Genomic DNA, 14,051 nt, shown 5'->3' with positions numbered 1-14,051 from the left:
ATTTGAGTGTTTTTGGTGTAAAGTTAAAATCTTTGGAGTTATAGAGCAAAAATCGAAAAAAAAACGATTTTCGGGCGCCATTTTGTTTATAAAAAAGTAGTACACTATCTGCGGACTTTGCATACCTATATTAATAATATATAGGATCTTATAATTCGATTCCAGCAATAAAATTGCTGGTAAATAACTTTTCCTTGTATTTTGCTAATTAGCCCAGAGTAATAGTGTTACGCGCGACGCTGCGGCTTATAAGTCGAGTGGACGCGCATAATTAACAATAAAAAAATAATTGTTTTAAAAAATTGTTTAAACAATTTCTGCCCAAAAATTTCACCCGGCACTCTTCTGATTTATTTAAAGGGACAATTTTGAACAGGAATCCGCAAAGAAACCAAATTATATTTTTTTTTCATACGGGAGCGAATTCGCAACAGTGACTATAGTGTATATCGGATAAATTGCTAAAAACAAGAGCCCTTTTTAAAATTGAGTGCCTTTTTAGTTTTTTTACGTTTTTCGAGTTGTATGATGTCCTCCATAAATCTGTTTAATGATGATATTCTCAGATAAACGGGAGTTGTTTGTACTGGAAAAAAGGCCATTATTAAAATTAAATAATAAATTATGGCCGCGAAAAAGTTTGACGTGTTAATCTTTTATGAGAAAACGTACCTTTAAATCATCGTGAGAGTTCAATTATAAAGGGCAGCCTGCAGTTAAAGTCAATAGTTTTTAAATTGCTAACCACACGTCTTAACAATTACTGTAAATTAAAATGTAATTACAGTGGAACCCCGATAAGTCGGCCCCCGATAACCCGGAACTCCGGCTAACCCGGACCGATTTTTATCAGACAAACATTTTAAGAATAAAAATGTATTGCTGTTACAAAATCTCGTGAACCTAATTCATTCATTTGGTGACGTCAATATACGAACGAAACGATTGATGAATCCGACATTACTGAAAATATCATGGTGCAGATGGGACCCTGTCGCGCAATTCGCAGCAAATAAAATAGTCGTATGTTTTTGGCTTCATTTTATTTCGGTTATACATACGCATTTTCAAGGTTCACGAGGTTTTGTACCAACTCTATGTAATATAATATTTGAGAGATAATGGAACCGGATTGAACTACATATACCATAGTAAAAATGACTCATGGCACACCACATTCATTGTCGACAACAACAGGCACCTGTATTATCCTTTATTTATTTGAAATTGCTTGCATTGTTTAGAAAAGACTATTAAAATTCTTTTTTTAACAATGGTCTTAGTCATCACTGTTACTAAATAACATAACATCAGAGACGGTATTGTGTGTAGTAAAGTCGTGTTTTGTAATCGTTCGTAAATTTATTCAGATTTTGTGTTTGCGTGTCTTTTGTCTATAAGGGCAACAAAACGTAAAAATGTTGTAGTGACAATGGAAAAGAAACTAGAAGCATTAAGTAGAATTGATAAAGGTGAATCTTGCAGCATTATATTATGGTGTCGGTACATCTACAGTATCGGATTGGAAGAAAAATAGAACTAAAATCGAAGAATTTTTTTTTCAAAATGATAACAAAAGACAGTTTGGACAATCGGAGCAAAGCTAATAAAGCTAAGAATGAGACTTTTGACGACGCTTTGTATGTGTGGTTTTGTGTGGAATGCGAACGTGGTTTACCAGTGTCTGTGTGACAATTATAACGGAGTTTATCTGTAAGCATACCATATTTTATTAATTTTTACCATTTTCTCCGGCTAACCCGGATTTTCGATAACCCGGATCGGCCGCGGTCCCAATTAATCCGAGTTAACGGGGTTCCACTGTATTTATAATTTTCAAAGATTATAATTAAAGTCCGAGCGATAAGCATTTTGCTTTTTTTGCTTATTAAATCATCTTGGAGGAGACTACTAACTCAGTGAGAGCCTTATTAGTGGACTGTTTAGCATAGGGTGAATTTAAAATAGAATAAAAAAAAATAACAGTAAAAAAACCAGACCTTAAAGTAAATTGGAATAAAAATATTTCCTACCTTGTCATTTCTCGTTGCACAAGCTGGAGCAGGCCTGCTATTTTTCGTACTGCTATTGCTGAGTAGTATAAATCACTCGCGAGGACTATATTGAGTTTCTATACACTTTTCGGAATAATTGTAAGTGACTGTTAACCAAGAGAGTTGGTTGGCGAATTGTCTTTTTAAAATGAGGCGAGTAGGCAGGTAATTACATACAAAAAACTTTAAGGTTTTTACTTGAAAATAATGATAAAAATTAATACATACTCACTGAATTAGGTATTGGCCTACTCGTATATACGGGGTGTCCCATAATATTGAAAATAAAATGAATTAAAATATTCTTTACAAAAACAAGAAAATTAAAAATTGTTATTCCTACTTATGTGGACGAACCACAACCGCCCACCACAATACGCAGTATTGTTACGGCTCAAAAGGCAAAGGACATAATTTTACTATAGAGCGTTTATATATACCACTATTAGTTTTCACTGTGGCCACTCTAACTATACCATCAGATCCAGGATGAACCTCAATTATACAGCCCAAAGGCCATTGTAGCGGGGGAATATTATTTTGGCGGATTACCACTAAGGTACCTAGTTGGACGTTTGGAGACGGAGAATTCCATTTAGCCCTTTGATGAAGAGTTTGGAGGTACTCCTTAGACCACTGTTCCCAAATCTGTTGGTGCAACTTATTTAATAATTGCCAACGATTCAACCGATTGTGCGGAACATCGAGCAACGTTTCTTCGGGCGGAGCACTCAAAGGCTCCATGGTCAAAAAATGTCCTGGAGTTAACGCACTAAGATCGTTTGGGTCTGAACTTAGCGGGCATATTGGCCTCGAATTCATGATGGCCTCAATTTGAAAAAAAATAACTCTTCAAAAGTTAGTACTTGTTCTCCAATTGTGCGAATTAAATGACCCTTTACCGTCTTAATATTAGATTCCCATAAACCTCCAAAGTGTGGAGAAGAAGGGGGAATGAGATGCCATTGAATAGATTCATGAGAAGCAGCTTGTGATGCCAATCTGTTAAGTTCTGCTCTGGCTCCAACAAAGTTAGTGCCATTGTCACTATAAACATGTTGACATCGGCCTCTACGACTGACAAATCGCTCTAAATGAAGAGCTTTTGTTGAGAAACAAATAAAAAGCGACAAATACGCTTTAAGAGTTTGAGACTTTCGAAGTTTGGAAGCTCTTATAGGAAAAGGGCCCGCAAAATCAACTCCAACATTACTGAAAGGTTTTAGTTGAGATATTCGAGCTAGCGGTAGATTTCCCATTAACGGAACTGGAGACAAAGGATTCACCTTAAAACATTTAACACATTTAGACAGTACTCTACGAATGGCTCGTTTGGAAGATATAATCCAAAAACGCTGAGAAATTAGGTATTGAACAGTTTGAAGCCCGGCGTGTAGATATTGCAGATGAGTAGATTCAATAATCATATCAGTTAATTTACAACTGTTAGGAAGTAATGCCGGAAATTTGCGATCATACGAAATGGGCGCATTAGCTAGGCGACTACCTACACGTAGAATTCCCTTTGCATCGATAAAAGGTGAAAGCTTTCTTAAATTTTTTGGAAGCAGCTGTTTATCTTGGATAAAATTTATTAAAGTATTAAAAAAGATCTGCTGTGTTCGTTTAACAAAAACCAGTAAGGAGTTATGTTGCTCCAATAAACTTAAACAACCTATTTCCAGATTACCATATCGGTTTTTGGTTACATAATGGAAAAAACGAATAATGTAACACAAACATCGAACACACCTATTTAAAGACGAATGACGATCCAATAAAATATCTAAAAAATTATTGGGAATTTCAGCAATCAATGCGACAGTCCGCACTTCCAAATTTACATTAGTAGACTCCTTTGAATTAAGTTCAAAGAACGTTAGCGGATCAGATTGTAAGAAGGTTGGCCCCGCCCACCATTTGGAACAGTTAATTATCTCAGAGGGTAAGCAACCCCTTGAACCAATGTCAGCAGGATTTTCTTCAGAAGGAACATAGTGCCAACATGAAGAAGTTACTCGTTCCTGCACATAAGCTACTCTATTGCTCACAAAAGTTTTCCACTGATGAGGGGAAGATTGTAACCAACGTAATGTAACAGCAGAATCAGAATAACAGTATAGTTCCTTGATTTCTACTTTATCTTTAATAACAGAAGAAACAAAGGAGACTAGTCGAGCCACTAAAACCGCAGCAGACAATTCTAATCTTGGAATAGTAAGTCCCTTATTAATGGGTGCGACCTTAGATTTAGCTATAACAAAAGAAACAAAAGGTTGGCCTGAAGGTGATAAGCATCGAAAGTACAAGACAGCGCAGTAACCTTTCTCGCTAGCGTCACCAAAACAGTGAACTTCTAAGCGTAAAATATCGTCAATTAATAAACGACGAGGTAAATTTAATTTACTCAAATATGCTACATCATCAATGTATTTTTTCAACAAACGGATAATTTCTTTTGATGGAGCATCATCCCAACCAATCTTTTGAGTCCATATTCTTTGAATAAGGTGTTTAATTAGAAATGTTATTGGAGATAAAAATCCAAGAGGATCAAATATTTTTGCTAAATTGGACAAAAGATGACGTTTTGTACAAGAAGAGTCTAAAACTTGAACTTTAAAAGCAAATGTATCCGAAGAAGCGTCCCATTCCAACCCTAATACTTTAAGTGTTTTGGACGAAATATCATCATTAAATGTAAGAGGTTTTATTGCTAAATCTGATACAGCTAATCCTTTCAATAAATCGGGTACATTACTGGACCATTTTTTCAACTCAAAACCTCCTTTGGCAAGTAAGGCAATAAGTTCGTCTCTTAGTGCTAAGGCATTTTCGAAACTAGGACAGGAAGAAACGATATCATCAACGTAGGTTCCAGTTTTAAGTGCCTCGGCTGCTAGAGGAAACGAATCCCCGTCATTATTAGCCAACTGATGTAGACATCTAATAGCAAGATAAGGAGAACAAGAGAGACCATAAACAACTCTGTTGATACGAAGATCTCGAACAGGTTCAGAATTATTAGAACGCCAAAGTACTCTTTGATAATCTGTTTGAGTAGGATTAATTAAAATTTGCCTATACATTTTAGAAATATCGGCCGTAATTACATAACCATGCAATCGAAAATTAATCAAAATTGTACAGATGTCAGTCTGAAGCTTAGGACCAGTGAATAATTTGTCATTGAGTGAGGGTTGATTTGGAAGATGCCCGGAACCATTAAAAACGACCCTTAATTTACTTGTTAGACTTTCAGGTCTTAAAACACAATGATGCGATAAATAGTAAACATAAGGTGAATCGAAGTTATTCAATGGGACAGGTTCCATGTGACCGAGCTCAACAAATTCCTTCATAAAGGTGCGGTATTGGTCATAAAGTTCAGGAGATTTTTGAAGCCTTCTTTCTAATGAATAAAACCTACTAAGAGCAAGTGATCTAATATTAGGAAAGACAGGATTTTCTTCCTTAAAAGGTAGATCTACTACAAAGCGTCCTGAATGTTCACGCGTATAAGTATTCATAAACATATTTTCCACTTTAGCGTCATCAGGAGCTAAGCAAAAAACTTCAGGGACTGCTTCTAATTCCCAGAATTTCTTTATTTGCTGATCCAAAGAAACCGTATCTTCAACTTGGCAAAATAAAGACGTAAGACGTGCCTTTGAAATATTTACTTTTCCCATAAGCACATAGCCAAATATAGTATTAATTGCATCAGGTTCATCTTGATTGCCGTAAATACGTCCATCCAAAAGAATTGTAGAGAATACATCAGCTCCTAAAAGAATGTCTATGGATCCTCTACGAAAGAAGTTATCATCTGCTAACTTTAAATTAGCAATATGGGGCCAAGTATTAACTTCTAAATTACATAAAGGCTGATCCTCACATATTTTTGTCAAGACTAACGCATCGGTTGTCAAAATAGGAGAAGATTTACGTACTGGTTTAAAAGAAATGGTAACCCCACCTAAATTAGTGTTCGACTGCATAGAACCTAATCCTTGGATGTTAGCTGAAGTTTTCATGGGACGTAAACCTAAACGCCTAAGGGTCTTTTGACAGATGAAGGACGCCATGCTTCCCGAATCTAACAGACACCTAACAGGTTGGTAGTTACCGTGACAATCAAGCACCTCAATACATGCAGTGGAAAGCAAAGTACTTTTATCAGCGGAAGAAAAACACCCAGAAACGGATGATCCAGTCGTTGAATTTAAAGTGGATGCCGCCGAATCTTGAACATTCTCTTCTTTCTTAGAAGAGGAGAAGCAAAGTAGTGTATGATGTTTTTTATGGCACGAGTGACAAGTCCATGTAGATTTGCATAGGCTAGAACGATGTGATCCAAGACAGTTAATACACATCTTGTTCTTTTTTATTAATTGAAATCGATCTACAGGAGATTTTGCCAAAAAAAACGGAGCATTTATAAATGGCATGGGTATCATTAGTTTTACAGATAGAACATTTTGGTTCAGGTTCTGTTTGAGCAAGCAATGATGTAGATTTGGAAGAATTAGGTTTTTTAGAAAAGTTAGATTTTGGTTTAGTGTGAAAATCAATATTATCTAAAGCGAGACAACTTTGATTTAAAAAATCAATCAGTTTTTTATAGCTTGGGATGGTTGAATTATTATGAAAAAGCTCAAAACGTGTTACTAAAGAAACAGTTAATCGTTGTAAAATCATTTGAACAAGTATAAAATCCCAATGTACTGTGGGTAGTCCTAGCTTATTTAGAGATGCCACATTTTTCGAAAATGTATCTAACAACTTGCGTAGTTCTTTTGGATCTTCTGAAGTCAGTTGTGGTGAACTTTCAAGGTTATTCCATAAATTGGCAGCGATTACCCTAACATTATTAAACCTTTCACAAAGCAGATCATAGGCAATTGGATAATTGTTTGCTGTGATGTCAATATGATCCACAGCATCGCGCGCTGCACCCTTTAAACACGATAGTAACAAATTAAATTTGTCAATTGGTTGTAAGTAAGTAAGAGTATGAACGCGAGCATCAAACTGATCTATAAAACTTCTAAATTCAGTTATTTTTCCACTGAAAGATGGCAATTCCGGTTTCGGTAAATTAAAATAATTTATAGGTAAAGGATTTTGAGACTGTGAAGTTGATGTAGTTTGCTGACTTGATGTTGAAGATTTTCTAAAGGCTTGCACGTATGTTAATTTAATTTTATAATATAATTTGTCAAAATTACTACGGCAATCATCTTCGACTTTAAATAGCGCGTCCTCATTATCTTGCTCAGAAACTAACATAATTATTTTATTATGAAGGTCATAAAAATTGTCACGAATTTTTTCCAATCCTTCATACATAACTTCCAAAACCGGGTAAAAATTCTTATCGTCAGCAGCTACCTTTAAAGCAACAGCATGAATTTCAGTCATTTGTTGCACTTCAACTTGTCTTAAAGATTGATATTTTTTAATTTTATCTGCCATTTTGTAAATTTAAATGTAGAATTAATAAATTTAGAAAAATATGAAATTAGCGTTAGGAAATAAAATAGGTTCACCACACGAAAATTAATAAAATACAACCGAACTTTGTGCTAATAAAATAGAAAACTATGTCCTCTGCTATTTGAATATTTATAGACAAAAAATAATTATAAAACATAAACCCTTTAAATAAAAATTACTGTGTAAAATAAACACACAGTTTCATCTATAATAGAGTCAACCTGTATAATAATTATTATAACAAAATTTGTCTATTGGCCGACGTTGACAATTTAATAATAATTACTTTTACATTAATGTGTTCCTTTTTTACTTAAAAAACAACATTAACTGAGGTATAGGTACCACTAACGATCGGCACAAACAAAAAACCAATTTACTAATTGATACGTGATTTTAATTTTGTAAAGAATATTTTATCGCCTTATGTTAAAGAATAACAAAAAAATAAAGTCAAAGGAAATGCGGTTAAATAACCTGAATTTGATTCTGATCTTTGTAAATTAGCAAAGTATGACAATAAAATCAAACAATTCAGGTTTAAAAGAAACTTTCCCCGACTATATTACCCTCTTAGAAAAATGAAAAATGCAAGAAAAAAATATAGAAAATGGATCTATCAGGCTCGTAACGGATCAATAAATCATCTTGGAGGAGACTACTAACTCAGTGAGAGCTTTATTAGTGGACTGTTTAGCATAGGGTGAATTTAAAATAGAATAAAAAAAAATAACAGTAAAAAAACCAGACCTTAAAGTAAATTGTAATAAAAATATTTCCTACCTTGTCATTTCTCGTTGCACAAGCTGGAGCAGGCCTGCTATTTTTCGTACTGCTATTGCTGAGTAGTATAAATCACTCGCGAGGACTATATTGAGTTTCTATACACTTTTCGGAATAATTGTAAGTGACTGTTAACCAAGAGAGTTGGTTGGCGAATTGTCTTTTTAAAATGAGGCGAGTAGGCAGGTAATTACATACAAAAAACTTTAAGGTTTTTACTTGAAAATAATGATAAAAATTAATACATACTCACTGAATTAGGTATTGGCCTACTCGTATATACGGGGTGTCCCATAATATTGAAAAGAAAATGAATTAAAATATTCTTTACAAAAACAAGAAAATTAAAAATTGTTATTCCTACTTATGTGGACGAACCACTTATAATTAGGATTTTTAGTAAAAATGCTTATTTTAAAGATATGTTACTTATCTTTGTTTATTATACTTCTTATGATAAACAATAGTGGAATTTCAAGTTACTTCCTGTCTTAAGCAAAATTCTATGAAGTGTACAGAGCTGTAAAACTCTAATAATTTAATATACCATAAGAATGGTAATCAGTTAGGCTTAGGAGATAAACGGGAAAACCCATAGTTATACCTGTCATGTAATAAACTAATTTGTCTGCAGACAGCCCAAATTTATTATATTGTTGTAAAATAATACCGGTACATTTGTCTAAATTTAATTACGCACCAATTACATCTGCAAATCTTGAAAGAACTTTTTCTACGTATAAATATATGTATACAGCTATATAATCTATAGCTATATATACAGAGACATGGCTTTTTATAAGAAAATTTTGAAAAACATATTATTGGTAATAGTTTTTATGCTAATGGCCATGAGTAAAAAATATATTAATATGTTAATTAATTTTAGATTTTTTTTTATTATATTATAGCTTAACACTTTGGTAATTTTTCATTTATTGTTAATAATACGATCATTAAAAATAAATGTATTTAAGGTTAATGTCCTTTATTCATATTTATATCATTATATCCATGTTTACTTACACGTTTTTTCTTGAACCTTGCTTATTTCATAAAAACTTTGCTTATTTTTGCGACATTTTTTGCTTATATAAGTGCTTATTTTGACCTTTCTGTCATGATTATAACCCGGACTTTAGTTATAATGTTTTTATTCTGCTTCTTCTTCGGCTTTTTCGTGTTATAAGTTCGCCGTTTTCGTCCTCTACGGCATTCTATTCTCCAAGTTACCTTCTCTAAGGTCTCTATCTACCATACCAATTCCTATGTACGTTCTCCATCTCATAGTAGGTCTTTCTCTTCATCTTCTTCCCGGCGGATCCGAGTCCAATATTCTTTTTGGCCACCTGTGCTCTGGCATTTTTTGTATATCTTCGTACCACTACAGGAATATGTTTTCCAACTTTTTGTAACTGAATATTCTACTTCCATTCTGTTCCATATTTCATCTGTTTTTATTTTATTCTCTCTTGATTAGTAGACTGATCTTATCTCAATTTATTTGTTCTTATCTTAATTTTAGATCTGCAACTTCGAATCTAATACATCAGTACTAGATCTTACACATTATAAATTCAATATAAATATGTCAAATTCTTCCTTTTTATTTCTCATATTCTTCCTTTAATTTCCTTATCATATATTCCATATCCTAACTGTTTTGGACAAAAATTACTTTATCTTCTGCAAAATGTAGAGCAGAAAGTTCAAAAAGTAAAAGCAACAGAAAAATTTATTAAGTACAGAAAGTGAGAAACGAAGAAATTTTGGATAACAGGGAAGATAGAAAGGAAGACCCGTATATAGCCAAACTAGAAAATTTTACTGCACAGTATAACATAACAAACAGGGATATACAAAATAAAGGTTCTTCTTCTTCTTCCTAAAAAAATATTCCATTTTTTAATTTCCATGGATGAGATCAAGTCTTATCATAACACTAACATAAAATTATTTCCTACATATAATGTGAAAGGAACAGTGTTCAAGAAAAATCTGTGTAATGTACTTCTCGATATTTCAAGAGCCTCCACATAGACATTAAATCCGTACTTATTATCAAGGAAATTTCACCCCAAAACATCACAGAGTCTCCATTAAACAATCTCGTCTCTCTTATGTTGCGCTGTGCATAGCGCTTACCTGCTCGGCAAATAACTCTTATAGGTGTCGATAAGAACTGTTTTCCTTATGTGCCTTTCTGTTTCTAAAGTTTTGTTAATTGTTATTGTTTATTATTAATTTAGTTTTGTTTCAGTTAAAACACATTTAAAGAGTAAAACCACCTATCTTCTTTATTTCTAAAGATATCAGGGATATTCAAAAAAGCAGATGTTCACAAAACATAAAACTACAATACGATTCCGATGTATGCTAACATTTGTACCTCGGCCTCCATACAGGGTGTCATAAACTTAACATAAGAAGAACATTTCTTTTTTTCCACCCAGTATAAGTACAAAAAAGATGTTTGAGTTAACCTTTGCACAACTGTGTAAATACTAAAAAAAATCTAAAATAATAAAAAAATAGCGGAATCCGTTAATCTGTTAACGAAAATATCAACTAAGAAAATAAGCATAATTTCCTATATCCCTAACTATTGACGAGCAGTTTATTTAAAAAAATAAACTTGTTCAAACACTTGTAATAATGGAATATCCTGAATTCATTATATATTTTTTTTCTTTTCAGAAATGACAAGGAATGTCAAACGACACACCGGCGGCAGGTCTCACGATCTCTCTCAACTTCACCAGTCCAGACGCCGTAGACACATCCACCGTCGAGCAGTCCAGCAACTACATCCAGCACATCGCGCTGGCGATCCTGCTGACCATCGTCATTTTGATAGTCATCATAGGAAATACGCTCGTCATTTTGGCAGTGATGACGACGAGGCGGCTGAGGACCGTGACGAATTGCTTCGTGATGTCTTTGGCGGTGGCTGACTGGCTGGTGGGCATATGTGTTATGCCACCCGCAGTGGCGTATACACTTATCGGTGAGTATAATAGATCAGTATAAGATCACATACGTTTCTATTTTTATAATCTAGCTACTAACTATAAACAATAAAACTCAAACTACAAATAAAAATTTTTACTGAAATCATCACAAATGTCAAAATTTTTTCCTCAAGAATATACACTCCGTCAAAAAAGTATCGCATCACCTTAAAAATGGGACATTTTTAATGTCTCATATTTCCTAAACCTGTTGTTCGATTTTAGTGATTTTTTTAATATGTTATAGCTTTATTCTTCAAGAATATCGATGTAATAATATTGTTGCTAAACAGGTAAGTGTCATTGTATACCGGGTGTAACAATAATAGTGTGTTTTTTAAAGTTTGGAACACCCTATGGAATATTCTAGCGTATATAAAATATTGAAATTAAAACTCAACTGTAACCTTAGGCCATCTAAACATTTTGCTTTTTGATTCGTTCGCTTATGTTGGATAATAAAAAAGTTAGGTTTTCTACAACTAGCAAAGTTCTTCATCAATACAGGGTGTTTCCAAATAAGTGCGACAAACTTTAAGGGGTAATTCTGCATGAAAAAATAATGACAGTTTGCTTTATACACATACCCGTGTTGAGCTGCCCCCCCCCCCCCCCCCAGTTGCAAAAATTAAAAAACAAATAGCCCTGATTTATGAGCTTTCATATTCCGCAAACTAAAAATTTTGAGCTCGTTCCACTGAGCAGGAATTTAATACTTTAGTGGGGGGGCTGAGTCCCCCCCCTACTTAAAAATAGGAATATTGAATCGGTTTTTGCGGCAGAATTACGAGCTATTTATGAGCTCTTGAAATTATATAGTTTCGATTTTTGAGCTCATCCCCTTCACCCCCAAACAACCCTTTAATTGATTTAACTTAGGAGAAAAATGCTGAGAAAACTTATAATATATCGTATTGCGGATATAATTCCTATAGCGTATATACTCTAAAAATAAACTATTAAATCACGTGCATTTCGATTATTGAGCTACAACCCCTTGGCAAGAAAACCACCCTATCTTCCCGGCTTAAGAGAAAGTTGTACTTAAAATGCATTAAATTAATTATATGGCGACTACATATCATTTAATAATTTATAAGGTTCCAAATTACGCGCATTTAAATCAGTAATTTGCAATTTATTTTGTATAGTGCAGTCACTGAAAGTAAAAATCAATAATTACCTGCAATTTCGGTGAACCTTCATCGATTTTCACCAAAATTGGTCCGTGGTTAGAGGATACGTCAAGAAACAAAGGTGACATGGTACCACCTTGCGCCTTTACCCTGAGGGTGGATACCGCCCCTTCTCGTGGGTGGAAATTATTTTATAAAAAATAACTGCACAAATCTATAAAAGAACAAATTATTAGCAAAATTTATTATATAAAGTTATTAAAATAAGTCAATACTTTTTAAGTTATTAAAGATCAAAAATTTTAATTATTCGTGAAAAAATGCATGTTTTGAAGCGGTTTTTCGTAAATCACTGAAAAACTGTAAGTTTTTACAAAAAAGTTAATAGTACTTTTATTCGTACAGCTTATATTCTAAGAATAAACTCTTAAATCACGCGTCTTTCGATTATTGAGCTACAACCCCTTCGCAAGAAAACCATCCCATATTCCCGGCTTAAGAGAGAGTTGTACTTAAAATAATTTAAATAAATTATTTGGCGACTAGATATCGTTTAATAATTTATGAGCTCGCAAAATATACGCATTCTAAGTACTTTGACAAGTATTTAGTACCTAAGTGTTATAAAACGCATCTCTTTCCCGTTATTTAAGCTTGAATCCTTAGATTTGACTAGTCGCAGAAAAAATATACATTTAATTACCAATAACTTACTTTAAATTAACATTAAAGGGTTTTTCAAGTAAGCAATTTATTATATTTTTTATTAGCTTCAATTTTAGTAATGAACACTTTTTTGTAAAAACTTACACTTTTTGAGTTATTTATGAAAAATCGCTTTAAAGCATGCATTTTCTTTCACAAAAATTAAAATATTTGATCTTTAATAACTCAAAAAGTATTGATTTATTTTAATCACATTATATAACAAATTTTGCTTACAATTTGTCCCTCTCTCGATTTGTGGGGTTATTTTTAATAAAGTAATTTTCACCCCCGAGAAGGAGTGACATGTACCCCATGTTAAAACCCCAAGTTGTTATTGTTAATTTTTGAAAATGAATGGAGATTTACCGAAATCGAAGGTCATAGTTGATTTTTACCTTCAGTGACTGCACTATAGAAAGAAAATGGCAATTAAATAATTGAGATGCGTATATTTTACAAACTCATAAATTATTAAACAATATGTAGTCGCCAAATAATCAATTTAAATTATTTTAAGTACAACTCTCTCTTAAGCCGGTAATATGGGATGGTTTTCTTACGAAGGGGTTGTAGCTCTATACTCGAAAGGCGCGTGATTTAAGAGTTTATTCTTAGAATATAAGCTATACGAATTAAACTACTATTAACTTTTTTGTAAAAACATACAGTTTTTCAGTGATTTACGAAAAACCGCTTCATAACATGCATTTTTTTCACGAATAATTAAAATCTTTGATCTTTAATAACTTAAAAAGTATTGACTTATTTTATTAACTTTATATAATAAATTTTGCTTTTAATTTGTTCTTTTATTGATTTGTGCAGTTATTTTTAATAAAATAATTTTCACCCCCGAGAAG

The 14,051-nt window shown here is 33.1% G+C and overlaps 1 protein-coding gene across 1 annotated transcript in view; it reads left to right on the top strand.

Annotated features, from left to right (window-relative positions):
• Positions 1-14,051, top strand: part of LOC114332918 (probable G-protein coupled receptor No18) — a 169,436-nt gene that overhangs the window by 121,734 nt on the left and 33,651 nt on the right. Inside the window, exon 2 of the mRNA XM_028282710.2 lies at positions 11,034-11,343. Within this exon, the coding sequence (XP_028138511.1) occupies positions 11,046-11,343 (298 nt within the window). The 5' untranslated portion in view covers positions 11,034-11,045. The remainder of the gene's footprint in view (positions 1-11,033; positions 11,344-14,051) is intronic.

This window comes from Diabrotica virgifera, chromosome 5 (assembly GCF_917563875.1).
Source record: "Diabrotica virgifera virgifera chromosome 5, PGI_DIABVI_V3a".
NCBI lineage: Eukaryota > Metazoa > Arthropoda > Insecta > Coleoptera > Chrysomelidae > Diabrotica > Diabrotica virgifera.
Note: the sequence above shows the minus strand (reverse complement) of the source record. Positions and strands in the feature narration are given on the sequence as shown.